General features: G+C 52.6%; 1 protein-coding gene across 8 annotated transcripts in view; it reads left to right on the top strand.

Moving 5' to 3' along the window:
• The window catches only part of Cacna2d2 (calcium voltage-gated channel auxiliary subunit alpha2delta 2), a 174,182-nt gene that overhangs the window by 13,760 nt on the left and 132,580 nt on the right, over nucleotides 1-27,842 (top strand). For all 8 annotated transcript variants that reach the window (XM_004664283.3, XM_045136575.1, XM_004664282.2 and 5 more), the window contains exon 2: nucleotides 18,202-18,283. In XM_004664283.3, coding sequence (XP_004664340.1) covers nucleotides 18,202-18,283 — 82 coding nt within the window. The remainder of the gene's footprint in view (nucleotides 1-18,201; nucleotides 18,284-27,842) is intronic.

Below are 27,842 nucleotides of genomic sequence, written 5' to 3'. Positions count from 1 at the left end.
CTCCCAAGTGCTGGGATTAGAGGCATGCGCCACCACGCTGGCCATATACACTTTTATGCAGTGCTTAGGATCAAACCTAGAGCTTCAGGCAAGTGGTATCAACTAAGCTATATCACTAGCCCACTGTCAACATTTTCTGGACTATAATAAAATATTATAATAAAATATTTTAAAATATTAGTTATTTATTTGTCAGAGAGAGAGAGAGAGGGAGAGGGAGAGAAGGAAAGGGAGGGAGGGAGAATGGACACACCAGGGCCTTCAGCTACTGCAAGCAGACTCCAGACTCATGCGCCCCCTTGTGCATCTGGCTTACATGGGTCCTGGAGAATTGAACCGGATACTTTGGCTTTGCAGGCAAATGCCTTAACTGCTAAGCCATCTCTCCAGCCCCTGGTTCTGAGTTTTTTTTTTTTGTTTTTTTTTAAACTGTGACTTGGGCCATGCTGTTCCCAAATTCCAGAGCATGTCCCAGAGAGCTATCTTGGCCTATTGAGAAGACTGCCCAGACTTGTTTCTCTACAGTAATGCTTGAACAAATCCCAATTGCCCTGCCAACCACCATGTGGCTTGCCTGTCTTTCAGGGCCTACCTCCCAAATGTCTTCTCTACGCAAGCCCACTCCCCATGTCATCACTGTGTGTTGGGCCATGCCTGGGCTTTGGGGCTTCCGCAGGCTGATGGGTTCTGTGTTCGCAGGAGTTCTGTTCGTGAAGGCATGGAGGTGAGATTAAATAAGTGACGCCCCTGCATGGCCAGTGCGCCACGAAGATTCCGAAGGATGTGGAGACATCTGGCTCAAGGCCCCCTATGATCTATCCCTGCACATTCCAGTGGGCCTGGGCCTTTCGCAGTTAGGACTGTGAAGGCTCTAGGGGGTCACTCAGACCACTTTCCATGAGGATCATTTTTGCTGAGGGGCCACGCAGAGAGCAGAGGTGGGACTCTGAGGGAAGCATGCCTCGTGCGGGGCTCCGGCCCCAGGTCTTTAAAGCTCCTGACAGACCAGCCCATCCGTCCATCCTTTTCTCTTCGTGTGTTTTGTGAAATGGCTGCCCCCTTTGGACAGCACCTCTCAGTACCCAGGATTCCTTAGGAGCCCAGAGCACATGCCTCGTTTCCTGGTACACAGTGACTGGGGAAGGGGTGGCAGAGAACAATCCCAGAGGCCATTAAAATGAATGATTTACATGGTTCCTGAGCCAGCGCCAGGGGAAATATATTTTACAGGTGATTTCCAGACTGCTGGCGTATGGATAGGCCATTACTCTAAAATGAAGAAGGGTGGGGACTTTATGTGCCCATCTGGAGAGATCGGAAGCTGTGGCTTTTGTTGTCCTTGGTGTATATGCCCACTGTGTGCTGGAAAGCTCGGGATAGGGACAAGGGCCAGGGAGGAGAGGATCACAAAGTCAGCCCTGTATGTTATGGAGTTTGAGCCATTTGGTGCCTCAGTTATTTCATCTTTAAAATGGGCATCATGAGCTGGAGAGATGGCTTAGAGGTTAAGGCACACTTGCCTGTGAAGCCTTAAGGACCCAGGTTCGAGACCCCCCCAGGACTCATGTAAACCAGATGCACAAAGTGGCACATGCTTCTGGAGTTTGTTTGCAGTGGCTAGAGGCCTTGGGCTCTCTGTCTCTCTTCCCTCTATCTCTCTCCTCTCTCTCCGCTTGCAAATCCAGTTATTTGGCCATCATTTTCTGAACACCTGCTATACGCCAGGTCCTGTGCTCAGCAGCTGATGTTCTACTGACAGGGTGGCTCTTTGCCTGGCCACTACCCTGGGATGGCCCTTGAAGTCCCTTTTCCATGTATCTGTGGGTCCCCTAATGCCCCCAGAGGGGATTTGCATTGTTAAAGAAATCTACCACAGAGCACAGGAGAGTAAGGGGAAAAAAAAAAAAAGCAGAAATGATGAGTGTTTTGCCCTCGTGGGCACTTCTGTCAGGGAAGCAGGAGGAGGTTGTGACGGTGGTACAACCATCTAGCAGTGGGAGGAGCGTGAGGGATAATAATTCTATCCCACCCTAGGATGGGGATTTTGGTAGCTCAGTTGGTAGATTGCTTGTCTAACATGCACAAGGCCCTGGGTTCTGCCCCCAGTGCTGCATACACTGGGCATGGTGGTGTGCACATCTGTCATCCAAGCACATGGGATGGAGAGAGTGGAAGCAAGAGGATCAGAAGTTCAAGGTCATCCTCAGTTGCTTAAGGAGTCAGAGGCCAGCCTGGGCTAGAAACCCTGTCGCAAACAGTGATAACAATAATAAAAATAAAATGATAACAACAATAAAGATATCCCACCCTCTACTGTGGGTTGGGCAGAGCCTTAGTACCCTGTTGCTCCCTCCGCAGGGACAAGGCCACCAGTCGCAGAGTACGGTGTTGGCATGGCCAGGCTAGGACGTTCCATAGCAAGGGCCACAGGTTAATGACCTTTGCAACAACTGAAGGATTGAATGTAATCCACTCCTAAAACATGGACCCACAAGATGCCAGTTGTTCCCCTTCGCTCCCACCCAGAAGGCTGGGCTTTTCCTGGCACACAGAGAGCTGTGTATCTCTGGAGAATTCCCGACTGCCTTGTGCCTGCCTAGGTTGGGCACTAGAAGCCAAGCAAAAAAAAAAAAAAAAAAAAAGTAATAACAAACAGCAACAACAACAAAAAAACCCACCATGCTCTATGATCCCCAAGTTCACCACCCACTGTCTATGCCCACTTTCCTCATACCCCACTACTGGGAGCCTGCCACCCTCACCACCCCAGCACACAAAGACTCATCATGTACTTGAGGGTTGGGCTTCTGTAGCCGCTGTGTGGGCGCAGCCTGCTTTGGTGCCCACGGTCAGTGAGTGGGTGCTCACAAGGCATCGCCACGTGCAGAGCTCATTTCCAGCTTGGCAAGGCTGTGTCATTTTTGTGGACTGCCCTCCAGCTTGGTGTAGCCACCCTCACCTGTCCAGACCACCCCCCACACCCCCAGGCTATGTCAGGCTCCTTGCCAGACACCGTTCCCTCAAGACCCACTGGAAGTCTACTCTCTCCTGATGAGAGCTGTCCTACCCAGGTCAGGTATCTGCCTGCCCTGCGTGAATTCCGAGCTCCCGAGGGCGGGCCTGCATCCATCTTGCTGCCCCTTCCCTGTGCCAACAGCAGGTTGGAGACACCTGCAACGATATTTCACTAGTTATGTGATTGCTGGCTCATCCTCTTGTCTGTCCTCAAGTCAAACCTAAAAGGCGAGCATGGGTTTACTGGGCAAGGTAACTCCTCTTTACTTAGCCACCTCTCTGGGGACTTCTGAGATGGCCTATGAAGGCTTAGAGCTGGGTGTCCTCATAGCCCGCACAGGGGATTTGCATTGCTGACAGATTCAGCACCGAGCACCCCAGTCACTGAGGCACAGCGTGCAGCAAGTCAGGCTGAGCACTTGCATTGGCGTGTGGTTTGGCTCACTGTGTGCGCTCTGAGAAGCTCTGAGAAGGTACCAGAGGGAAGCAAAAGTCAGAGGAAGTGGGCCTTCTATCCCTACTTGGCCCAGGGTCCCAGTAAGGGAATTTGAGGGGGCTTGTGTGTGTGGGGGGGCACAAAGCTCTATTGGAGTATGAGAAAGGACTTCCCCATTGAACTGAGCTTTGGCTTGGCTTTAGGCAATAGGGTCCCTGTTGTTGGGGTGCAAAACGTAATAAAGGTCATGTGTCCCTTACCTGCCTCCCCTTTCCTAATTTTGGTTTTTTTTATGAAAGAGAGAGACAGAAAGAGGGAGAGAGAGAATGAAAGAGAATTGGCATGCCAGGGCCTCTAGCCACTGCAGTCGAATTCCAGACGCATGTACCACCTTGTGCATGTGTATGACCTTGTGCGTTTGGCTTACGTGGGTTCTGGGGAGTCAAACCTGTGTCCTTGAGCTTTGCAGGCAAGCACCTTAACCGCTACACCATCTCTCCAGCTCTCTTTCCTAATTTTTGTCATTGAAGTCCACCTTGAAAGTAGGGAGGCATTTGGCTTAGGGGACAGGGCCAAGACTCTGAAGTCATACTTAACTGGGTTTATTCCAGTTGTACACACTGGCTGTGTGTTATTGAGCAGGTTGCTCTGCCTCCTTAGGCCTTAGAGTCCTCATCTGTGAAGTGGGTCTACATTGGTTTGCACTTAGCCATGTGACTTTGGTGGGAAATCACACAGAGAACACCTAGCACATAGTAGGTACCCTGCCTCAGTTTCCTTTCCTTGGCTCAGGTGCCTGCTGAGGTGGGAGCCCCTTCTCTGGCCTTCCATCCCCTGCTCCAGATGAAGTAGGTCAGGAAATGCACCAGTCTGGCGTGGGGAGGGTGTTTGGCTAAATCTGTACCCAAGTGTTTTCAGAAGCCTTCATCGGGAGCCTTCATCGGGCTCTAAGCTAAGTTCCACAGGAAGCTAGGTGATGGACCTAGACTCCAACCTCAACCTTAAGCTGAGGTCTGCTAAAGTGTGGTGAGGACTGAGGGTTTGAGGAGAAGGCGAGGGAAACCCAGGAAGGCTTCTTGACAGAGTTGACGTGGCCATATATTCAGAGGAGGGACGTGTCCCAGAGAACGGAGATGGCCCTAATAGGTTGAATTCTGAAGTCTGGGCTTCCTGTACCTGAATGCCTTCAGGGGTCCTGGTAGCTTTCTCAGAGGTTTCTGCCCTGAGGGGGAAGAAAGCTTTTTGAGGGGGTCTCGGTTCTCCTCGAGGCAGGAAGCCACATTGAGGACGCACACAGAGGACAGCTATTCATGGCTCAGCGAAGAATTGACTCATGCCTGGGGGGTGGGGTGGAGAGGACATGCCGGAGGGGAGATGAGGGGGGGGTGAATCACAGAATCTGACCAGTGTGGTTAGCAGAAATGCAGAGGGGTCTATCCTGACATCTCTAGGCAAGCTTCAGTTTCTATGTGGGACAGAAATGGGAGTCTGCCACGTCTGCCACTCCTGACTTAACCTGGTGACTTCCTAGACACCTGAGCCCTACTCTGTCCGCCGGCCATGCTTGGGCATGACTCCATCACAGCATCTGGCTGGGTTCACAGGGCAGTGGCACACATATGCCCACCTCCAGGGAAGCAACCTTTTTTGTTTTGTTTTTAGAGGTAGGGTCTGGCTCTAGCCCAGGCTGGCCTGGAATTCACTATGGAGTCTCAGTGTGGCCTCGAACTCTCGGCAATTCTCCTACCTCTGCCTCCCAAGTGCTGGGATTAAAGGTGTGTACCACCGCGCCTGGCACAGAGAGTCAATCTTGAGGGACCTCGGTAATGGACCTGAGTGGTCCTGACTGTGAGGAAGGCACTTGAGAGAAGAGGTGTAGACCTCAAAGTGCCTACCACTTGTTAAGTGGCTTGGGCAGATAGTGCCATGCCTGAAGAGCCTATGACAGATACCTATCTCCAGTGGCCTTAGTTAGAACCCTTTTCTTTAAAAAAATATATTCATTTATTTGAGAAAGAATAGGTGTGCCAGGGCCTCTAGCCACTTCATACAAACTCCAGATGCATGTGCCACCTTGAGCATCTGGCTTATGTGGGTACTGGGGAGTCAAACCCAGGTCCTTAGGCTTCACAGGCAAGTGCCTTAACCACTAAGCCATCACTCCAGCCCAGAACCCTTTGCTTTTGTCCTAGGGCCTCAGTTGTTGCTTCACTAGCTCCCCTTTCTTATTGCTGTGTCCCAGCTCCAGATTGTTGGGAACTTCACGATGACAGCTAGAGGCCAGCATATTGGAGACTCGTGAACATCAGCTATCAGGGCAGTTGCTGACTTTATCTCAGACGTCGGGAAAGAATCTCCCTGCCCCTTGGACAGTGAGCTATACATCACTTACACAGTAGGACTTTCTCAGTGGAGGGCAGGGAACTTCAACACAGCATTCAGTAGGATGACAGGGCTCCATAGAGCACTTTTTTGGCATATAAAAGGGATGAATGATCCTGCTACCAGGGCTATTTGAATGTCACCGGTATGGTCCAAAGTCACCAGTCTACAGATGGTATCCGAGGCACAGGCAAGAGAACATGTAAGCCTGCAGGAAGACCACGTTCTCTGGCCCTTGGAACTAGAACCCAAGTGCACAGGAGAAAGCACCATGGGCCCGAGGGTGGGTGGAGGTGCTGGGTGGTTTGCGCTGGGTACAGGGTGGCAGAGATGGAGGTGGAGGACCGTCTTGGTCTGGGTTCCTCCTCGGTGCTTTCTTCTTTCTTCCTGGAAGAAGTTACTGCGCCATCACCCCGCCCTTCTGGGAGGGAGAGCCATGAATTATGCAGGGAAGCCACAGGCCTGGGCAGGCCCATCATAAATGAGCCTTAATAATTCATTCAGAGAGGAGCCAGGGGGAGGGAGGGCCTCCTGGGCTAGCCCTGGGGCAGCCGTCATACGCCTGAGCTGGAGTTGGCCACTTGCAGGCTGGAGTAGGATGACTGAGAGGTCAGCTGGTCTCTGGGGAGATCTATTTGCTCAAAGACTTGTTCCTGCAGGCCAGGAAGTTGGAGCGTCCACTCTCAGGGCTCATCGCCCAAGGCAGAGGGGGACTGCCACAAGAGGACTGCTAGCTAAGACAGTGACACTCCCCCCCCCCCCAGGAGGGACATGAGGACCAATAGCTGCTAGGGGAGGGGTTGCGATTTAAAATAGGGTCAAGGTGGGCTTCACTGAACTGGTGATGGATGTGTAGAGGCCCGAAGCAGGTGAGACTGGGGGTTGCTGAGGAGAGACTGTTCTGGGCTGAGGAAACAATGTGCACCCAGGTTTGTGCAAGGAGGTGCTCAGCCACACTGAGCAAAGCTTCTTGGAGTGTAGCTGCTGGTAGACTTTGGCTTTTCCTCCTAGGCTTAGGAGCTAGGTTCTGTGATGACAGGAGGACCGTTCTAATAAAAAAGGGGAGATGGTGGCCACCAGGCCAGGCAAGGAGGGATGCACGGGGGGGGGGGGGGGGGCAGTCGTTGAGGAACATGTTGTCAAGGTGGAGGCGGTAGGACTTGCTCATAGATTGGATGTGGGTATGAGGGAAAGTGCGTTTCCAGTTGCTGAAGCTTTTGGACTGAACACGGGGCTTCAGTAGAAGGGTGAAAGGTGGGAAATGGACCCAGAGGGAGGTCAGGATCTCAGCTTTGGACACATTTAGAACAAAGCAGCCAAGTCACAGTAGCCGCTGGGCATTCAAGACTGGTGTCCCGAGCAGTGGCATGTGCCATTCTGATTGGCCTTCGAGAGCCATGTGGCCTCTGGAACCTCACTCAGTGGCTTTGTGCCTCATGTTCCCCCTCTGAAGATTGATCTGGGTGCTGTGGCTAATTAAGATAGTGAAGAGTGGGCTGGAGAGATGGCTCAGTGGTTAAGGCGCTTGCCAGCGAAGCCTAAAGGACCCATGTTCAATTCTCCAGAGCCCATGTAAGCCAGATGCACAAAGGGGAGGCAAGCACAAAGTCACACATGCCCACTAGGTGGCGCACATGTCTGGAGTCCAATTGCAGTGGCTGAGGCCCTGGCATGCTCTCTCTCTCTCTCTCTCTCTAAAAAAAAAAAATAATAAGGAAAGAACTATAGTATAGGGCGGGGGACATAACTAAGTTAAATATTTGTCTAGCATGCACAAAAGCCCTGGGTTCAATATCCAGTACCACAAAAACCAGGTGTGGTGATGCAGGCCTGTAATGAGGCACTTACAGGTTAGGGCAGGAGGATTAAGGGCATCAAGGCCATCCTTCAGTACATAGCAAGCCTGGGATGCATGAGACTTTATCACAGAGAGGGTGGAAGGGAAGGAGAGGCAGAGAGAAACAGAGAGATAAATCCTTGGCAGGCTCCAGGCAGAGGGACCCACAGTCAGACACATTGAGACGTGGATGTGTGGAGACTTCGGGTTACCCCATGTTTGGTTAGAAGAGGAAAATGAGAATTTGTGGGGGGGGGTCCCAGAATAGAGCCTGATACATGGCAGGGTCTGGAAAAGAGATGGCCCTTGGGTCCCCTACCTGTCCAGGCCTCCACCAGGGTCCGGGTCCCCCAATGCTCACCAGACCCTCATTCTCCCATGCACTACTGTGCAATCTCCTCGTTCTCCTCACTCGGCTTTTCCGTCCCCAACAAAGGGCTTGCCTCACCCTCGAAGTCCCCCCACATTGATGGCGGAGAGCAAGGTAGGGTGCTGTGGTCATTGACCGTGTGACCCTGGATTTCCTCCATTCCTCTCTGAGCCAAGTGGGCCACGTAGGCTCACCCATCTCTGAGTGACGCAGCTCCCTGGCTCCAGCCCCTTGCTCCTTTCCTCACCTCCCACCCCCTCCCGGCAGGCTGGTACGAGTAAATATTGGGCTGGACCCAGTGCCCTAATTAATGCCCAAAGACTGTGCACTGTTAGTCTAAGGGAGGGAGGGGGGTGGTGGTGAGGCAGAAGCCTGCTGCCTCCTAGCCAAGCACCAATTAGAAAGAAAAGTTCTTTCTCAGCAAAGAAAGGGAAAGGGACAGCCCCATAATTAATAACCTCATTAAGGAGCAGTATTTGGGCAGGGTCCCAAGATACACGTAGATGAGTAGATGAGGCAGTGGATTTGGACTAATTCAAGCATCGGCAGCCCTAACTAGCCTCTGCCAGCTCTCCAGGGTCTGTGAGTCCCTCCCTGGTGACAAATGGGTTGCATAGGGGAGGGGAGAGAGGGGTGGCTCCATGAAGCTTCATGTCGCTTGCTCTAAAGGTCTCTTTGAGTAACAAATAGGTTGACAACCAGTCCCCTTTGAGTCTTCTCTCTCTCTCTCTCTCTCTCTCTCTCTCTCTCTCTCTCTCCATATATATATCTTAGAGATAGAGAACGGGCACCCCAGGTCCTCTAGCGTGCGGCACCTTGTGCATCGGGCTTTACGTAGTACTGGGGAATCAAACCTGGGTCCTTAGGTTTCGCAGGTAAGAGCCTTAACCACTAAGCCATCTCTCAAGTCCTTGTGCCTCAGTTTATTTGCACGTGAATTGGTGGGTGAGTAGCTGAGGAGTCTTACACCACCTTGAGTCAGCCCAGCATGCACACTCTGGTCTCATGCACTGGGAAGCCAGTTATCTCTGGCCCCTCTGTCCTTGACAGCTTGACCCTGACTAAAGAGTCCTGGGAGCAAGTGACCTTGGCTAAGATTGTTGTCTGTTGTCTTCTACTGCTAGCCAACACATCTGTGATCAAAGAAGGGCCGGGGGCAAGGCTGGAGAGATGGCTAAGTGGTTAAGGCACTTGCCTATAAAGCCTAATGACCTGGGTTCAATTCCCCAGTACCCATGTAAAGCCAAATGCACAGTGGTACATGCATCTGGAGTTCGTTTGCAGCAGCTGGAGGCCTGGTGTGCCCATTCTGTCCCCCACCCCTGTTTCTCTCTCTCTCTCTCTCTCTCTCTCTCTCTCTCTCTCTCTCTCTCTCTCTCACTGTTTGCAAATAAATTAAAAGGTAGAGTGGAAGCCGGGCGTGGTGGCGCACGCCTTTAATCCCAGCACTCAGGAGGCAGAGGTAGGAGGATCGCCATGAGTTCAAGGCCACCCTGAGATGACAGTGTTAATTCCAGATCAACCTGGACCAGAGTGAGACCCTACCTCGAAAAACAAAAAAACAAAAAAAAAAAAAAAAAAAAAAAACAACAGAAAGAAAGGTAGGGTGGGAACCCTCCCCTGGTACTAAAAACCCTGAAAGCTTCTGGGACCATCTCTGCTTGATGGACAAGCAGGGAAGGATGTCCTGGCACAGGCTCTCACTGCAATGGGCTCTTAGAGGCAGCGCATGATAGGGTTACAGTGTACCTGTAATGGAGGCCCATCTGAGGAAGGAGACAGCTCTGTGTGTGTGTGTGTGTGTGTGTGTGTGTGTGTGTGTGTGGTGGGGGGTAGCAGGTGGCCATCTTTGTTGGAGTTCCCTGTTTCAGGCAGAGCTTACATGTGCTTCCTGCTCAGGGCTTGGGAAGTGGACAGGATGATCAGCTCTGTCTTCATTTCCCAGCGGGAAAACTGGAGCCTGAGAGCACGCATCTGCTGTAAGGACTTGGGAGAGCCAAGCGAGGCTCGGGAATTCAGGTACACAGGGACATTTGCCCAAGTGGTCAGAAAGGACTTCCCAGGGAGGTGGCCCTGGGGATACCATGATTCTTATATATATATATATATATATATATATATATATATATATATATATATATATATATAATTTATTTATTTATTTAGAGAGGCAGATGGAGAGAAAGAGAACGGGTGAGCCAGGGCCTCCAGCCGCTGCAAACGAACTCCAGACACATGCACCCCCTTGTGCATCTGGCTTACGTGGGTCCTGGGGAATTGAATGGGGGTCCTTGGGCTTCACAGGCAAACGTCTTAACCGCTAAGCCATGATTCTTAAGGGCAATCTTGAGCTTTCTGCCATCTGTAGCAGGGCTGGGACCCAGGGGAGGGGTGAGCATATCCCAAGCCCAGCTTCAACTGGACTGGTCACAGTTTGTTGTGGGAGCTTTGAAAGGCCACTTGGGGAAGCACACCTCTGCCGGCCGGCATGGAGTAATGCCCCCCCCCCTCCCCCCCCCTGCCCACAACCAACCTATCCTTCCCAGGGCCAGGTCAGCCCGGCCAGGCCTCTCAAGACTCTTTAGTGGGTGTCTTTCCATCCGCCACTCCCCCTCCTGCCTCTCTGTCTTTCCCTTTCCGAAGATTGCAGAGGTGCTGAGGTGGGAGGCGGCAGGCCGGCGGAAATCTAATCAGGATAATTGAACAGCACTTTATTTTAAATTGTTGCCTCCCCCAGAGCTGGAGAATAAATTGGCCAGCCTGTCACGAGAGAAGCAAAAGACCTGGGGCCTCCAGTGCCAAGCCTGGCACCCCGTGCCCTTGGCAGCCAGAAGTTTCCCGTGTGACTGCTCCACACACGGGGTCCCACCCTCGGGGTCCCCGCCGCCCTACAAGCAGTAGCTGCCCCGCTGAGCTGAGGCACCTGGTTTGTCCAGGAAGGGCTGCTTGGCAGGGACAGCGGGGCTTTTTGATGACAAGAAATTGCCATCAGATGTGGTAAGGAAGGCTCGCAGAGTCAAACAAAGCTCAGGGCTCCGAAGTCCCTCCTCCCCCCCCCCCCCCCCCCCCCCCCCGGCCGGGCCTGTCTCCATCTGCTCTGCAGCAAAGCCCCCTCCCTTCCCCGGGGGACCACTTCGGGGTCCAGCCGCCCACACTACCCATGCCCTCTGAGGGTGGACCTCCAGTGTCACCTGTCTCTGGTTTTTTGATTTGTTTAATTATAGATGAGTTTTCTGCATAATTTATTCCAAAAGCCTGGATTATACTGTACAATTAAATCACATTCTGATCAACAACTTCACATATAAAATTAACAACTGGCAACAGTTTATGTTGCGGCATCCGTACACGGGCACTTTCTCTCTCGCCCCTCCCCCGCACTCTGGTTGAGCATTTGCAGCCAGCCTCAGAGCTGGAGACCCCCCTACCAGAGAGCTCTGCCCTTGGACCCAGGGCCTTCTAGCTGGCTTCTCTATGGTTCTGTCGGCTAAAGAGCCTCAACTCGCCGGGTGTAGTGGTGCACGCCTTTAATCCCAGCACTCGGGAGGCAGAGGTAGGAGGATTGCCATGAGTTCAAGGCCACCCTCAGATGACAGAGTGAATTCCAGGTCAGCCTGGACCAGAGTGAGACCCTACCTCGAAACCCACCCCCCCAAAAAAAGAGCCTCAACTCTTCATTCTGTATATGGATGACTGCTTCTTGCCTAATGGTGACACTTCCTTCCCCCTCATTTTTTTTTAAGGGCTGGGGCTGGAGAGATGGCTTAGATATAGCCTGCAAAGCCAAAGGACCCAGGTTCCATTCCCCAACACCTACATAAGCCAGATGCACAAAGTGGCACATTTCATTTGCACTGGCTAGAGGCCCTGGTATACCCATTCTCTTTCTCTCTCTCTCTCTTTCCCTCCATCTGCCTCTTCCTCTCTCTCTCAAATAAGTAAATAAAATAAAATAAAAAACAATTTTAAAAATTAGCCTGGTGTGGTGGTGCACACCTTTAATCCCAGCAGAGGTAGAGGCAGAGGTAGGTAGGTCACTGAGAGTTCGAGGCCACCCTGAGACTACATAGTGAATTTCAGGTCAGCCTGGGCCAGAGTGTAATCCTACTTTGAAAAAAAAAAAAATTGTGTGTGTGTGTGTGTGTGTGTGTGTGTGTGTGTGTGAGTGTGTACATGCCACAGTGCTCCTGTGGAGGTCAGAGGACAACCTCCAATGTGGCTCCTCCCTTTCAACCTGCTTGAGGCCCAGTATCTTTGGTTGTTCACCACTGTGTGTGCCAGGCCAGGTGCCCTACGAGCCTCAGGGTTCTCCTGCCACTACTTTTTTTTTTTCCTGCCATAGACATGCTGTAGAATTACTAGAATTATAGGTGCTTGGGGCTGGAGAGATGGCTCGATGTAAGTCACTTGCCTGCAAAGCCTAATGCCCGGGGTTTGATTCCCAGGTACCCACATAAAGCCATCTGCACAAAGTTGGTGCATGCGTCTGGAGCTCGTTTGGAGCAGCCGGAGGTCCTGGCATGCCCATTGTCTCTCCCTCTCTCTCTCTCTCTCTCTGCCTTTCTCTTTTCTCCTCTCTTCTTTCTCTCTCCCTCTCTTCTCCTCTCATCTTCTCTTCTCTCTCTCTCCTTGCAAATAAATAAATAGAATTACGGATGCTTGTGTTATGTGAACTCTGGATCCAGCCCCCAGGTCATCAGGCTTGTGCAGCGAGTGTTTTACCCACTGAGCCATCATGCCAGTCCCTCCCCACTGCTCTGAGCTCTGGAACCAAGGCCTGGCATGCCACAGTTCCTGGTACTGGTTGCTTTCCTGTTGAAATACCTGAGCCTGCCAGGCCTTTCTGTATCCCCTCCCTCCTTCCCTCCCCTTCCAGTGGGCCCTTAGGTCTTGAAAAGGACTGTGCTATATGTATTCAGCCTCAGGAGACTGCCCAGTGCCACTGCTCCTCGGGGTGTCCATGTAGATGTGCTCATTACAATATTCAGCGCACCATTATTAGCCTTACCAATAGGTGAGGAAGCCGAGGTTCCAAGGGAGGGCCGAACTCTCCAAGGCCATACAGCTGACAGAGTCATTGTTCTGGAAGGAGGGAGGGGCTCACGAACCTAATGGAACCAGGAGACAGGTCTCTTTTCTCTTTAAGTATATGAACCTGTATTCATTCTTGCTCAGTGCCTCGGTTTTCTTGTCTGTTAAGTGGGGCTGCAATGCCTTCACTGTCACATGGGAGGACGAGGCTCTGTCCCCAGCCACTCGTGCTCACGCTGGTCATGCCTGCAGCCCCTGGCTGCTGTAGTCTCCTGGCTGACACCCTCTCCGCTCATTGTCTTGCTTATGTGACACTCACAAGCACTTCCAGATAAGCAGTGTCATCCTGGTGAAGAGGGTGGAAAATCACTAGGATCTCAGGAAACTAGCAAGCAGACCTCTCTTTGGGGAGCATAACCTGTGGGCAGTACAATCTGGCCAAGGAGGCATTGGTAAAGCTGGCATTTTGGCTACAGTTGAACATGGACAGGAGTTGATCAGTTTACCTTTGAGCCAGTGAGGCTTGGGATTTCTTTTTAAATTTTAATGTAATTTATTTTTCTGAGGTAGGGTCTCACTTAGCCCAGGCTGACCAGGAATTCACTCTGTAGTCTCACGGTGGCCTTGAACTCATGGCAACCCTCCTACCTCTGTCTCCCGAGAGCTGGGATTAAAGGCATGTGCCACCACGCCTGGCATAATTTTATTTTTAGAGAGAGAGAGAGAATTGGCCCCTCAGGGCCTCAGCCACTGCAATCAAACTCTAGTCGCTTATGTCACCTAATGGGCACATGCTGCCTTGCATTTGCCTCACCTTTGTGCATCTGTCTTTACGTGGGATCTGGAGAGCTAACCATGGTTCCTTAGGCTTCACAGGCAGGCGCCTCAACCACTAAGCCATCCCTCCAGCCTGAGGCTTGGGATTTTGCTGTATCTCTCACTCTTCCAAAGCTCCCAGTTCCCTTCTACAGGAATAAGCCCAGCTATACCCAGCTAGAGTTGAACTTGGCTTAGCAGGTGGTTTCTCTAGCTGTAACGTGGGAATGCTACAGACATGCTCCCTCAGTGCCTGTGTATCATCCCCTCCCCCAAGCTGGCTCTGGGACACTAGCCAAACCCTAGAACCCACAAAGTCATATCTGTGTAACAATGAAATGGATTATCCATCATGTTCTTTTAACTCTAGGTCGCACCTAGCCTTCCTAATTGGGTTTGGTTTAGGTGAAGAAGCAGGATAACTCATGTTCTCATGCATTGTGCTAATGAGCAAACAAACTGAGGCCTGGGGTCTGCCTGTCAGGCCAAGAATGCCAGTCCTGACCCCTGGCTTATGTGTCTGGATAATGTTGTAGTGAGCCAGTTCTTACAGCCTATAGCAGAGTCAACTGTTGCTCAGGCCTGGGGTGGGAACGTGGAGACTGTATGTGTGTCTGGGGGAGGGCAGGAAGTATGTATGTCTTATGAAGGAATTGGATTGTGTGTGTGTGTTGCACATGCATGTATGTGCATGTGCTTATATGTGTGCGTGTGGCCAGAGGTTGACGTTCAATGGCTTCTTCCGTCCTTCTTGGCCTGGCTTCCTGAGGCAGGCTCTTCTCTCCTCTGGACCTGGAGCTCCCCGATTTGTCTAGTCTAGCTAGCCAGTTTGCCCTGGGGATTCCACGTTTCCACTTTCCAAATGTGGGGATTATAAGCAGATCACCACACATGCGTGTGCGTGCATGCACACGCACACACACACACACACACACACACACACACACACACACACACTCCCGGCATTTCTGTAGGCTCTGGGGGGGTCTAAACCCTGGTCTTCACTTACGCAGTGGCACTTTATTCATGGAGACATCACCCCACCCCAAAAATTGGATCTTATCCTGAGATTTGGTTCTTCTAAAATTCATTTTAATGTTGGAATAGGCTTTTTTTTTTTCACATGAAATGGTGGTGATTATATTAATAATATGCTGTCTGAACAAAATAAACACTTGGCTTCCATGTCTGTTCTCCCAATTAATTTTCTTTTACTTATCTGTGAGATCCCAAAAGCAGTGCGTCCACTGGCTGGGGTGGAATCCATGGAGGGCTGCTGGCAAATGCCAGTTTGCTCTCCAGGAAGAGGGAAAAATGGTGATTTATAGCATTTGCCAATGTCTGTGATGTGGCCAATTGCGCACCCTGAAGGCGGTGGCACCGAATGCAGCGTCTGGAAGAGGGACCCACCTGGTTGCTTTTTTTTAAAATTATTTATTTATTTATGTATTTATTTATTTATTTGAGAGAGACAGAGAGGGAAAGAGGCAGAGAGAGAGAGAGAGAGAGAGAGAGAGAGAGGAGAGTGGGCACACCAGGGCCTCCAGCCACAGCAAACAAACTCCAGATGTGTGCACCCCCTTGTGCATCTGGCTAACGTGGGTCCTGGGGAATCGAGCCTTGAACCGGGGTCTTTAGGCTTCATGGGCAAGCACTTAACCACTAAGCCATTCTCTAGCCCCCTGGTGGATTCTTGTGTGTCGCAACACCAGCACACTTCTGGGGCAAGTCCTGTTTCCACCCTTTCTGGACAAGTGACCTTGGAAAGGTCACGTCCATCCTTTGTGCCTCAGTTTCCTCACTTGCAAGTTGAAGATGATTTTGTTTGCTGTGTGAGGGTTGAGGTTAGGGTGAATGTAACCTGCTGATGCTCTACTGAGTACATAGTGGGAGTCCTTGTTCATCTTCCTCCAGGAAAGATTATAAATGCCATCTTGTCCTCTAGAGCAGTTGAATAGCTGAGGCCAGGTTCAGGGCCAGGGCAGAATTAATAGATCCCTTTGAAGAGCAAGTTCGTCACCTTGCCTATTCGTCCGCCACCTGTCTGGAAGATTATAGGACTGTGTGGCAGTCCATCCCAATATTAGCCCCCAGGGCTCCACTGTCTCAGGATCACAAAAGAGCCACCTGCCACATTGTCCATGCATAGCCAGGGCCAAGACATCAGTGCCTGGTGGCCAGTGGCCAGGCTAAGAAGGCACTGCTCTCTGCCATGCATTGCCCTCTCCAAGGCTGGCAGCTGAGACCCACAGCCTGGCCTCTACCCAGATTTGGGGTTAGATTTTTTTTCCCCTTACAGTGGGGAGCAGAGATGGGGGAGTCAGGCCATGGCTCAGCCAGCAACAAGCCGAAGCTAATACCTCTTTCTTTTTGATGTTGATTTTTTTTTTTTTTTTTTTGCCATCATGGTCTTGACATTCAGCTTGGCAAATTGCAATTAGTGATCTGCCCGCCTCCTCCCCTGAGTTCCCATGCCAACCGACCCGGGCACACACAATGGCATGGGCCCAACCTCCCCCACCCCCCCAACTCAATCGCAGACCTGAAGAGGAATGTGGGGCAGGGAGCTAGGGAAAAAGCCTGAGCTCTTCTGACCAGGGAACCAGAAGAGAGTCTTGGCTCCAAGTGACACTAGGGGTAGGCCCAAGGAGGGGGGTTGGGCCCATTGGCAACCTTCTTGACATCATCCTGCTGGACTGAGCCCTAAGGACTCCTTGGCTTCCCTACATCTCTGGTGTAATTCTCTTTTGGGCTTTCCTGGAAGAACCTTGGTCTACAGGATGACAGTGTGTCAAGTGGAAGGGGAAATTGAAGTACTCTTTTTTTTTTTTTTCTTTTTTTTGGTTTTTCAAGGTAGGGTCTCGCTCTAGCCCAAGCTGACCTGGAATTAACTCTGTAGTCTCAGAGTGGCCTTGAACTCATGGTGATCCTCCTACCTCTGCCTCCCGTGTGCTTAGGATTAAAGGTGTGTGCCACCACGCCCAGCTCTTGAAGTACTCTCTCAGATATGTTCGAGCAGAGAGCCCTTGAGGATGTCTTTAGTTGGCCCTTGATGAGAGCTTATTGGATCTGGCACTGTCTAAAGGGGAGGGTCATAGATCTCAACTGGGGCGAGGCCTCTCCCCATACAAATACCTTCCCTTTTTAAAAAAAAAATTATTTTTTTTTTTGAGGTAGGGCCTCACTCTGGTCTTGGCTGACCGGGAATTCACTATGTAGTCCCACGGTGGCCTCGAACTCTCAGCAGTCCTCTTCTTGAGTGCTGGAATTAAAGGCATGCGCCACCATGCCTGATATACCTTTCCTTTTCTTGAATGTGGGGCTGAGAATAAAGGGCCTATGGTCACATGTCCATCCTGTCATTCACAGAGCTCCCTTTCTAGTGCTCTTGGCTTACCTACTTCCATGTTTTCTTTCTTTTCCTTCCCTCCTTCCTTCCTTCCTGAGATAGGGTCTTGCTCTAGCCCAGACTGATGTGGAATTCACTATGTAGTCCCAGATTGGCTTTGAACTCACGGCTCTCCTCCTACCTCTGCCTCCCGAGTGCTGGGATCAAAGGTGTGCGCCACCATGCCCAGACCTCATGTTTTCCTCGGACACTCTGAGTGATAGCCTCAACTCATTCCTGCAAACCGAGAGAGATGCAGATGGGTTAAAAGGACCCTAGGGCAGCACCAGCGTGGAGATCTGCTCAGAGGAAGCATTTGTGAGCTTGCTGGAAAGGAGCTAGATGAGATGGTCTGTACTGGACCTGTGAATGGGTTCATGGTGGGAACCCAGTGATGCGCTTCAGACGGGCATCTGTCTACCAGGGAACTAGAAAGGCAAGGGCTTTTGGAGTTGGATGCTCTCAGTATTGACTGCTCAGAGGAGGCCGAGAATCAGTGACCCACTGGCTTGCATGATGGCTTAGAGATGACAGCCATGTCCCCTGCTCTTCCTCAAGCTCCACCTGGCTTCCTCATCTCTCTCTCTCCTAGTGTCCAAAAGTTCTCATGTTCAGAGCAGCTACATCAAGGACTGGCTCTTCCCAGTGAACACGAGTCTTCCTTCAGGCGTCTTCGGGCCACTTAACTCCCTTAGCATGTCTTCAGTGCTCTTGCCCCACCTCCCTGGCTGCCTGTCAGGGTGTGAGGAGAGCCTGGGCCACTAGGCCAGACTTCAAAGAGGAATCACAGGTGCATTCTGGTTCCTTGCCTCTGTTCCTTCGGTGGTGAAAATTGGGTTGAGTGAGTGGCTGTCCTGGTTCCCCGTTACAGCCAGCTTTAGTGGGCCCTCCTGACACCTCTCTCTCTCTCTCCTTCCTGTGTGCAGGATGCAGCATTGGGCCCGGCGCCTGGAACAGGAGATTGATGGCGTGATGCGGATTTTTGGAGGCGTCCAGCAGCTTCGGGAGGTAAGCCTGGCACACTTGCTTTTCCTCAGGGACCCTCTTCCAAGTAGGAATGAGGAAAGGGTGCAGGAGGGAAAGAGATGAGTGTGGTGGCATGATTGAAGTCCCGGAATTGTGGGGTGCCACTGGACATGAAGTGGTGACTCCTTGAGATCTTCTCAAGGTGGTCCACCTTCTCTGAAGACCCTTGCCCCTGAAAGGATTCTAGGGCTCTTCAGCGTTCAAAGTTGGTGAGCTCTGTTATTGAGGCAGCATCTAGGTTAAGAGCCCAGGCTCAGGCTGGAGAGATGGCTTAGCAGTTAAAGCACTTGCCTGCAAAGCCAAAGGACCCAGGTTCAATTCCCCAGGACCCACATAAGGCAGATGCACGAGGTGGCGCATGTGTCTGGAGTTTGTTTGCAGTGGCTGAAGGTCCTGGTGGACCCATTCTCTCTCTCTCTGCCTCTCTCTCTCTCAAATAAATAAAAGTAAAAATTACACACACACTCAAAAAAACAAACCTGTACATTAAAAGCCCAGGCCTGGCGGGGGGCTGGGGAGCACAATGGCTGCAGGGTGCGCAAAGGTCCCCAGTGGGCTCACGGTGAAGTGAATATGATGGCCAGGCCTGGGGAAACAGGGTGGGAGGCCAATGCTTCAGGCACAGCAGCCCGTGCAAAGTAGCAAGCCTGCATTCAGCTTCGGAATGAGGGATCAAGGTGCGGGAGGGGTGATTGATTGGGCGCCGGCGACCACATTCATCCTGGGAGATTATGTTAATGTTTGAAATAGTGATGTGAAGAGCAGACCATCCGTCACCCCCCGGAAGGCTGCAAAATTGTGTTGCTGTCAGGCCACAGGCTCCCAAGCCGTCACTCTCTATGCAATGCGAGGCTCGGAGAGACCAGGGCTCTCGGAGTCGTGGCGGTGGGTCTCCAGGGGAATCTCTGCTGGGATAGGGGCCGGGAGGTCCTGGCCTGAACTGAACAGGAGAGTCCTAAGGATCTCCTGCTCATAGCTGGCCTGGGAACCCCAGAGAAGACAGTTACGGTTGGGGGTTCAGGTGAGAGTTCCAGCCCAGGGTTCAGTGACCAGATGCCCCTGTGGGCTCTGGGTCAGAGCCAGGGTCAGGAGATAGAAACGTTGGCAGACAAGGACTATGCAGGTCATCCTGGGGTTTCTCATGTTTAGTTTCTAGTGGGTGCCCAGGAAATGGTAAGTGGGGGTGAGTATGTTGACATTTGCTTGTGGATTTAAAATCTGGGGCACAGATGAGGGCAATCAGAGGTGGCTAATTGAGGGGGTGACATGGTGAGGAGGGGTGTGTCCAGTTCTGATGGTCTCAGCCACCAGTTTATTCACATCCGGGTCTCCGCACCTCCCCTTTCCTGGTGGCTGGGCTTGAACTGCGGTAGCCCCCAACCCACTCTTCCTGTGAACTCTCGGTGACTCAGCTGCACTTGGAAGCCAAGCAGAGCTTCCAGAGAAAACGCTGTAGGAAAAGCTGTTCCGGAACAGGAGTCAATTTAGGTTCAGGAATAGCACTCAGCCCTAACCAGGCTGTAAGTGGGCACTGCCAAGTGCAGCCCATGTCGGTTAATGAGGGAATGATGGTTCCTGGGAACATGCAGCCCTCATCTTTCCAAGTTTCCCGTCAGGACATTAGATGTGCTATGTAAGGACCCTCCCTCCTTTGAATCCCAGTTCAAGGCAATGGTTTACTTTGTATTTGTGGGCAACTACTCAGTGTCTGCACATTTATTTCGTTTCTTTTTTTTTTTTTTTTTTTTTTGTGGTAGGGTTTCATTCTGATCCAGGCTGACCTGGAATTAACTATGTAGTGTCAGGGTGGTGTGGAACTCAAGCAATCCTCCTATCTCTGCCTCCCAAGTGCTGGGATTAAAGGCATGCGCCACCACGCCCAGCTTTGTCTGCACATTTGGCCATGAAGAAATAGTGTGCACTTCTCACACCTGAGACCAGTGAGCTTCCTGGATGGTTAGAACCAGTGAGAGAGTCTGGCTCAAGGAACCTCTTTGGTACCCCTGGGTAAGACCTAGGCTCCTGCCATCCTCACCCTTGAGTCAGTGTGGCCGAGAAGTCTACCTGAAGGATGAGGTGATGAGAATAGCAGTGGACAGGCTGGTCGAGATACACCCCATTTTCGAGACATCAAATTTGAATTTTCCTTGATCATTTCCATCCTTTTCAAATGAGGTATGAGTGATTCAAGGCCCTTGCGCCAGTGAACGCATCTTCTCTGACAGCCACTGGCCCAGCAGTGTCCATGGCTGGCCTGTGGCAGACCCACCATCACCTGCCTCTGTTTCCCGCCTGGTAGGATGTGTCTGGGGGCTGCGGGGAGCTGGGTTGGAGCAGGGCTGTACTTGATGTTGTAGGCAGACCGAGAAGTGCTGACCCAGCGTCCCCCTCTCCCAGCAGCCCCTTCGCTACCCACGGCTGCCAGCTCTCTGGTGGCTCTGTCCTGCTCCAGTTTTTTCTCACCTGCTTCCTCAGTCTCATCCTGCTGACAGCTCTGGGGCTGCTTCTTGGCACAGGACGCTCTGCCTAGGTGTGCCGGGGAGAGGGGGGTGCTGGGGCTCGGGTATAAAGTAATTCTAGAGGAAGAGAACAATTCTGTAGGAGCAGGAGAGTCCTAGCTAATGAGCACCCTGACCCTCACACCATTACCCTCCGTCCAGTGCACGTGAGAGGACTGGTGTGCCCCGCCCATGCCTGGCTCTGCCGGGTCAGGAAGATGCTTGGAGAAGAGCCACGACCCAGCTGCCAGTGCCGCCGTAGACCCTGGCACCGATGCTGCCAAACTGACAGCATCGGCCCCCCCCGCTGAGGCTGCTCCTCCCCAGGTTCCCCTGAGCGGATTCTGAGCTCCCCCAAACACCTGCCACTGAGGTGATCCAAACCGCGGCCACGCTCCACGCCTGCTCTACCCCAAGAGGCTCCCCCCCCCCCCCCCCCGCCAGGAGCTTGCCGCCTCAAGGGCTGGCAGCTGCAAGAGAGCAGAAACTGCAGACAGTGACATTTGGGAGAGTTTTCCTTGCCTTGGCATTTTCCTCCTCCCGACCTTATCACAACCCCATGGGAGCATGGCTGGGGGAAGAATGTGGCCCATTTACTGGTTGGGAACCATGATGTACCTTGATAGGTTGTTTGGGGGGGGATGCATATGACAACCCCATCAAATTTCCTCATCTAACCAGCACCCAGTCTAATGACCACTTATCATCAGTACCCACTTAACTTAGTCAGACACCTCCTGGGTATCCCAGCCCCACTCCAGCCCTGGGTACTCCTGCCCTGATCAGCCCACAGAACCTGTCCCCTCTAGAGCCTCTGGGGCTGAGCAGGCTCTCCTGAGACCCTCTTCTACCTCCTCCTGCTGCTCCCCTCCCCCGCCAGCACCATATTGTCCCCATCCTAGGGGGAGAGCAGAGAACATATGCTTGGGCTTAGAGCTCATTTGCATAATTAAGCTGATCAGGATGCATAATTCATCAGGTGCCCGGGGGTGCACAGGGAGGATGGGGAGAAGGACAGGTCTTTTCTCTCTGAAGCCCAGGTCACTCTGATGTTGCAGCCAAGGATCTACCTCTTTCTGGATGGATATTTAAGGGCACACACACACACACACACACACACACACAAAACTCTGGAGACCTTGTGGAAAAGTTAAGCAGGAGAGGCTGTCCCAGACTCGAGACTCATCAAGTGCACCAGCCTAGGGGTGGGTTTCTGATCCAATGGGACGTCTTTCTTGCAGAAGAGATGTTCTGCCTGAGCTGGTAATAAGGAGAAGCTGTCTGGTCGGAGCTGGCTGGGAGCAGGAATCTAGGATGCTCATGTCTTGGAAAGTGAGGGGGTTGGTGGTGGAGGGCATAGCCTACCTTCTGAAAAGGTACCCATCCGTATCAACCCCCGGGACCCGGGACCAGGGCAGAAGTGGCCTACCGCACTGCCTGTACCCTGCGCCACTCCCTTCCCCACCACGAGCTGAGCCCAGCCACATGCTGCTGGTTAGCCTCATGGTCTTGTCACACAGGTGGGGAAGCTGGCACCCTGACCAGCCATCTCCACCACCCCGTCCCTGCCTGAAGCTCTGGCAGGTCAGCGGGTGTCGCGGTAGAGCCACCTCAGACAATGCCTCCTCCAGCTACCGAGCCTATCTCCACACAGCGAAGGGTCTCGGGTCTTGGAGATCGCCCCCCACCCTCACTCAAGTCTCTTGCTGTTCCCCCACCCACCATGCCCCTCTCAACAGTCATGGTGATGCTGGCCCAGGGTGTTGGTAGGCACCTTCCTCTTTAAGGATTTTTTAAGTATTTTATCTTATTTATGAGAGAGAGAGAGAGAGAATGGGCACACCAAGGCCTCTAGCCACTGCAAACGAACCCCAGACGCATGCATCTCGTTTATGTGAAGAATCGAACCCAGGTCCTTAGGCTTCAGAGGCTAGTGCCTTAACTGCTAAACCATCTCTGTAGCCCAAGAATATTATTATTATTATTATTATTATTATTATTATTATTTTGGTTTTTCGAGGTAGGGTCTCGCTCTAGCCCAGGCTGACCTAGAACTCACTATGTAGTCTCTGGGTGGCCTCGAACTCACGATGATCCTCCTACCTCTGCCTCCCAAGTGCTGGGATTAAAGGTGTGCGCCACCACGCCCGGCTTAAGAGTATGATTTCTAAACCAGTGCTAGCACCATAGTCCTGTCCCATCTTATCCGCCCCTGCCTATTCCTTCCCCTCTTGGACTCAGCTCTGCCAGGATATGTAATTAATAGCTGCAGAAGCTCACATCTGGAGCCTGGCTATCAGCGCGGACCAAAGTCTGGCCATATTTAGGGCCCCTTTTGCATGGGGCTCAGGGAAGCAGAATAGGGGGCCTCTCTGCAGGTGCCTTTGAGAAGTACTTCTCTCCCTGTCCCCTCCACTGTTCCTCCCCAGCTATTACCCCTGCACACTCAGACCTCTCCGTTAGTGTTAGCTGACGCTGTGCTCCGTCCCCATTTGGCAAAGGTGCCATCTGAGTACCCTAGGTAAGGTCAGCAGTGCCCCCAAAGTGGCATGGGCCCTCAGAAACACAGAGGAGATAGGGCATCAAAGGAAAAAGGCGGCTGGGACAGAGGAGGTACCAGTGTTTGAAGTAGCCCCAGGAAGGCAAGGCAAGGAGAAGGCAGAGGTGGTTACTCCCAGACTCCACAATGGATTCTTCCATCCGGGCACTGCGGTTCACATGTGCCCTTGGGAGACAGGCAGCAAGCAGCCCATAAACCCCCACGCACAGGCCCAGCCCAGGCTGCCTTAGCCGATGCATTGGGAATCTGCTGGGGATGGGGGTGGGGGCAAGGAAACCTCACCAAGCCTCTCCCAGCCCTCCCTCCCTGTCTCAGAACCATCATACCACTGGCCTTGTGCTTGCTTACCACGCAGCCCCCACCCCTCCATCCAACCTCCTGCCTCCTGGTGAGGCCCAGTGGCACCCTCCCCTGTCTTGGCGCAGATGAGGGAGATGTGGGGCGCGTCAGGGTAGGGGGTGGCGGGGGCCTCGAGTGTGAAATATGCCACTGGGTAGGGATTGCTGTCGCTTGCCTCCCTAAAAACCCACATATATTATTCTTTAATGGAAAGTTAATTGTCTTATTATTCCCTCCATATGGTCCTCTTGCTCGGCACCCAGCGGGGATGCATGGGGCTGAGGTGGGGGGGGGGCTCCTGGGAGGGCGTCGGAAACGTGATGAGGCCGCTGCTCGAGCGTAATTGGTTACAGAGAGGCGGGTGCACAGGAGCCTGGACAAGCGCTGCCTGGACGCCCTCTGTCCACCCCCCACACCCCCCCTTTCTTGCCTTTCCTTTTCCTTTCCCACCTTGGGCATGCCCCCTCCCAGCTGTAAGATCTGAAACGTTCTCCCCCCAACACTGAGTGCAGAGACGCAGTGTGGCACGGGAAGTGCTGCCCTTCCACTCCCCGCCGCCATTCTGAAAATGCACACTCTCCATTGAGGCTTAAGAGGAAAATTTCCATTTTGGAGGATTTTTTTTTTTTTTTTAAGCTGTTCTGTCTATGGCAGGAACTCCTGCCTGAGAGAGAACCAGCCAGGCTTAGGTGAACCTACCCTTCCACACAATGGCTGCCTGGAAGGTCAGGGGTGTGGAAGCGACTGCCCCAGGACACCTGCCTCAGTAGGGCCCCTGGCTTATGTTAGCCACACTTGGCTTGGCCACTGATAACCTGAAGACCCCCCCTTACCCCTTCTCAGCTCTGGTCCCTGTCCCACTTCCCACTCTCCCCTCTTCTTTCTGCCTGAGTGTGAGAGTATTGTCAGAGCAGCCTCAGAAGGTGGAGGGTGCAGTGACGGACCCAAAGGGACCTAAGCACGAGCTGGCAGCCACCTCCCACCCCTGGAGTCTCAGCAGGGGAAGGCCAGGGCAGGGAGCCCTGCTAGGAGGCTTCTAGGAGTCTGGACACCTCCCCCTGAGGGGTGCTGCCTAGGTTTCTGTTCACACAGAGGCCGAGTCTGGGAAAAGCATCCTTGGGGAGGATCAGCTGGTAAAGTAGACATAGGGAGATGGGCCTCTGGCTTCTAGCTGGTACCAAGAGGCCACTATGTGGGGGTACATCCAAAGTCAGCTCCCATTGGACGGGAAACAACTTGGAGAGGGAGAGAAATGTTCGGTGCTTCTGAAAGCAGGGCCTCCCCATGGGCTCACGTTGAAGTGCACAGGAAGTTGCTCCTAGAACCTGGGCCGTGGGCAGCAGCTGGACGGTGGCAAGGGTGCTGCGGTGATTTGATTCCGGTGTCCCCCATAAACTTAGGTGTCCTGAATGCTAGGTTCCCAGCTGATGGAGGTTTGGGAATGAACGCCTCTTGCAGGGACTGTGTTGTTGGGGGCAGGCTTATGGGTGTCCTAGCCAGCTGCCCTTTGCCAGTGTTTGGCACACTCTCCTGTTGCTGTGGTCCATCTGTTGTTGGCCAGGAGGCGATGTCTACCCTCTGCTTGTGCCATCGTTTTCCCCTGCCATCGTGGAGGTTACCCTTGAGCCTGCAAAACAAAATAAACCTTTTTGCCTGCAAGCTGCTTTTGGTCGGATGATTTCTGCCAGCAGGGCAAACCTGACGACAACAGGTGACATGGGGAAAAATGGCAGGCCTGGCTTTGCTCACTGTGGGACCTGGGACAGTCCTATCTTTGTAAAAACAGGGAAGGGTTGGGGCTGGAGAGACGGCTTAGCCGTTAAGCGCTTGCCTGTGAAGCCTAACGGCCCGCGTTCGAGGCTCGATTCCCCAGGACCCACGTTGGCCAGATGCACAAGGGGCGCACAAGGGAGAGTTTGTCTGCAGTGGCTGGAGGCCCTGGCGTGCCCATTCTCTCCCTCCCTCCCTCCCTCTCTCTTTTTCTCTCTCTGTCACTCTCAAATAAATAAGTAAAAATGAACAAAATTAAAAAAAAAAAAAAACAAGGGTAGCAGACAGAGAGCCCTGTAGGTTTGGGAATCCCTTTCTTCCCAGCCCCCGGTACTAATTGCCTTCAGCTCCAAGGACTGGTCACATTTTTGAAAAATTCAGATACTCAAGATGTCTTCCGTACATAGATATTAGCCCAATACTTTAGAAATTGGTTTTCTCTTCCCAGCTGACTGTAACATATTTTGGGGACATTTTACAAAGGCCACCAAGCTGGGGTAGGGCTTGAAAATATAAATAAATAAATAAATAAATAAATAAATAAATAAATAAATAAATCACCTGTGAGCCAGGGTTAGTGGTTTCATGTGCCCGAAGTCCATACTGGAAGGGAGGTGAGGCAAAGGTCAGGACCCTGACACCCCACAGGACTCTGAGTTGGTTTCTTCAGGTGGCCAATAAGCCAACTAACTTCTCTGAAGCCCTGCAAGAAGGGAATACCAGCTTGCCTGGTATAGACTAGGGTGCGGGACAAAACCACTGCGTGTTGGGCAGCTCGCAAGTATTGGCTGTAGGAATGGGGGCCTCGGTGGGTCAGGAAGCAACATGGCCACGGCCAGTTGCTAAGGATCAGTGATACTTCGGAGGCACAGCTCAAGGGATCTCCAGGGGTTCTCTGACTGGGAGTCCCTCACCTTAAGGAAGAGACAATCTTGGAGGACGTGAATAGAAGCTGTCCAGAAAGAAATCACTTTGCTAATGTTGCGAAGACCCCTTCAGTCCTTTCATCCTAGGATTTAGGAGGTTTGTTCAGTTGTTCTAAAGCAATACCCCTCCCAAACACACACATACACACACACAGGAAGATTATTTTGCGGGGGGGGGGGGGGTTTGAGGTAGGGTCTCACTCTGGCTCAAGCTGACCTGGAATTCACTATGTAGTCTCAGGGTGGCCTTGAACTCATGACGATCCTCCCACCTCTGCCTCCCAGGTGCTGGGATTAAAGGCGTGCGCCACCACGCCTGGCTGGGAAGAATGTTTTGATCAATACACAGGCTCTCCTCTGGGGTCCCCAGCGAGGCTTGCTTTGCAGCCGGACAGCGGGGCTCAGCTCCCACAAGCACCCAGCCCTTAACAGCTTGTGGAGATAAGCCAGGGTCGACTCCTCTCCCCCAGCCTCCACACCCATCTCTGAAGACCAATGGGGGTTTCCTGAGCCCACAGCCAGGAGCTGGTCTGGATGATCCAGGGTGGAAAGAGAAGGCCCAGTGGGTTTGCATGCTGGGCCGCGGGGGACAGTTGACCCCATCTACATTCCTCCTCCCTCCCTCCTCTCCTCCGTCGCTGGATCCGTGGCAGCCATGGGGGCACTTGACTCAGATTCGTGGAGCCCCAAGCATTTGGCAGAGGCAGAGACGTAATTGGTTTTGACAAACCACAGCCGGCCCCAGGGGCAGCAAAGCAGCGCTTCCCACTACCGGGCAGGACATGGAGGCTCAGTGTGGCCTCCCTTCGCCTTCTCCCGGTGCAGCTGCCCTCTCTTTGTGAACGGAGATATCACACAGAGATATCTGGAGAGAGTTATAAAGCCACGAACTGTATGTCTCTCCCGGCCCGGGGACCCAGTGGCTCAGAAGTGGAGCTGCCCTGTTCCATATAGAAGTAAAATCCGTGGCAGTGGCAGGATCCTGGGGAGACACCGCAGGCCCTGTCCTTGTCTATCCTTGGCTTGTCATAAGCCAGAGGGCCACGTGACTGGCACTCGGGGATTGGGCACCTGGCCTTGGTGTGTACATCAGGGTGGAAGGCTGTGAAGTGTGGGCACAAAAGCAGGCTGTACACACTCATGCCTGCAGCATATGCTGGGCGTATAGGTGCCCACGTGGCTGGCTCAGAACAGGTGCAGAGCTGGTAACTGTTCGGTGGCTGAATAAGCAAAAGCTAGCAGCTGACCACTGGGGCGAGTAGGGTTCTGACTCTGTTCTGCAAGATCTTGGGCACCATCCAGCCCCACCCAGGGAAACTGAGGTCGGTACCAGCTGCCATGGGAGAGGAGAGTTAGGCTTGTGTGGGGTTGCCGGGACTCCACCCATACAGAGGATCCCTTGATGGCTGTCTGTGGACATCGAGGGCATAGACTGGGGAGAGGAGCCG

The sequence above is a fragment of the Jaculus jaculus genome, chromosome 17 (assembly GCF_020740685.1).
Source record: "Jaculus jaculus isolate mJacJac1 chromosome 17, mJacJac1.mat.Y.cur, whole genome shotgun sequence".
NCBI lineage: Eukaryota > Metazoa > Chordata > Mammalia > Rodentia > Dipodidae > Jaculus > Jaculus jaculus.
This window is presented reverse-complemented; position numbering and strand designations above follow the sequence as displayed.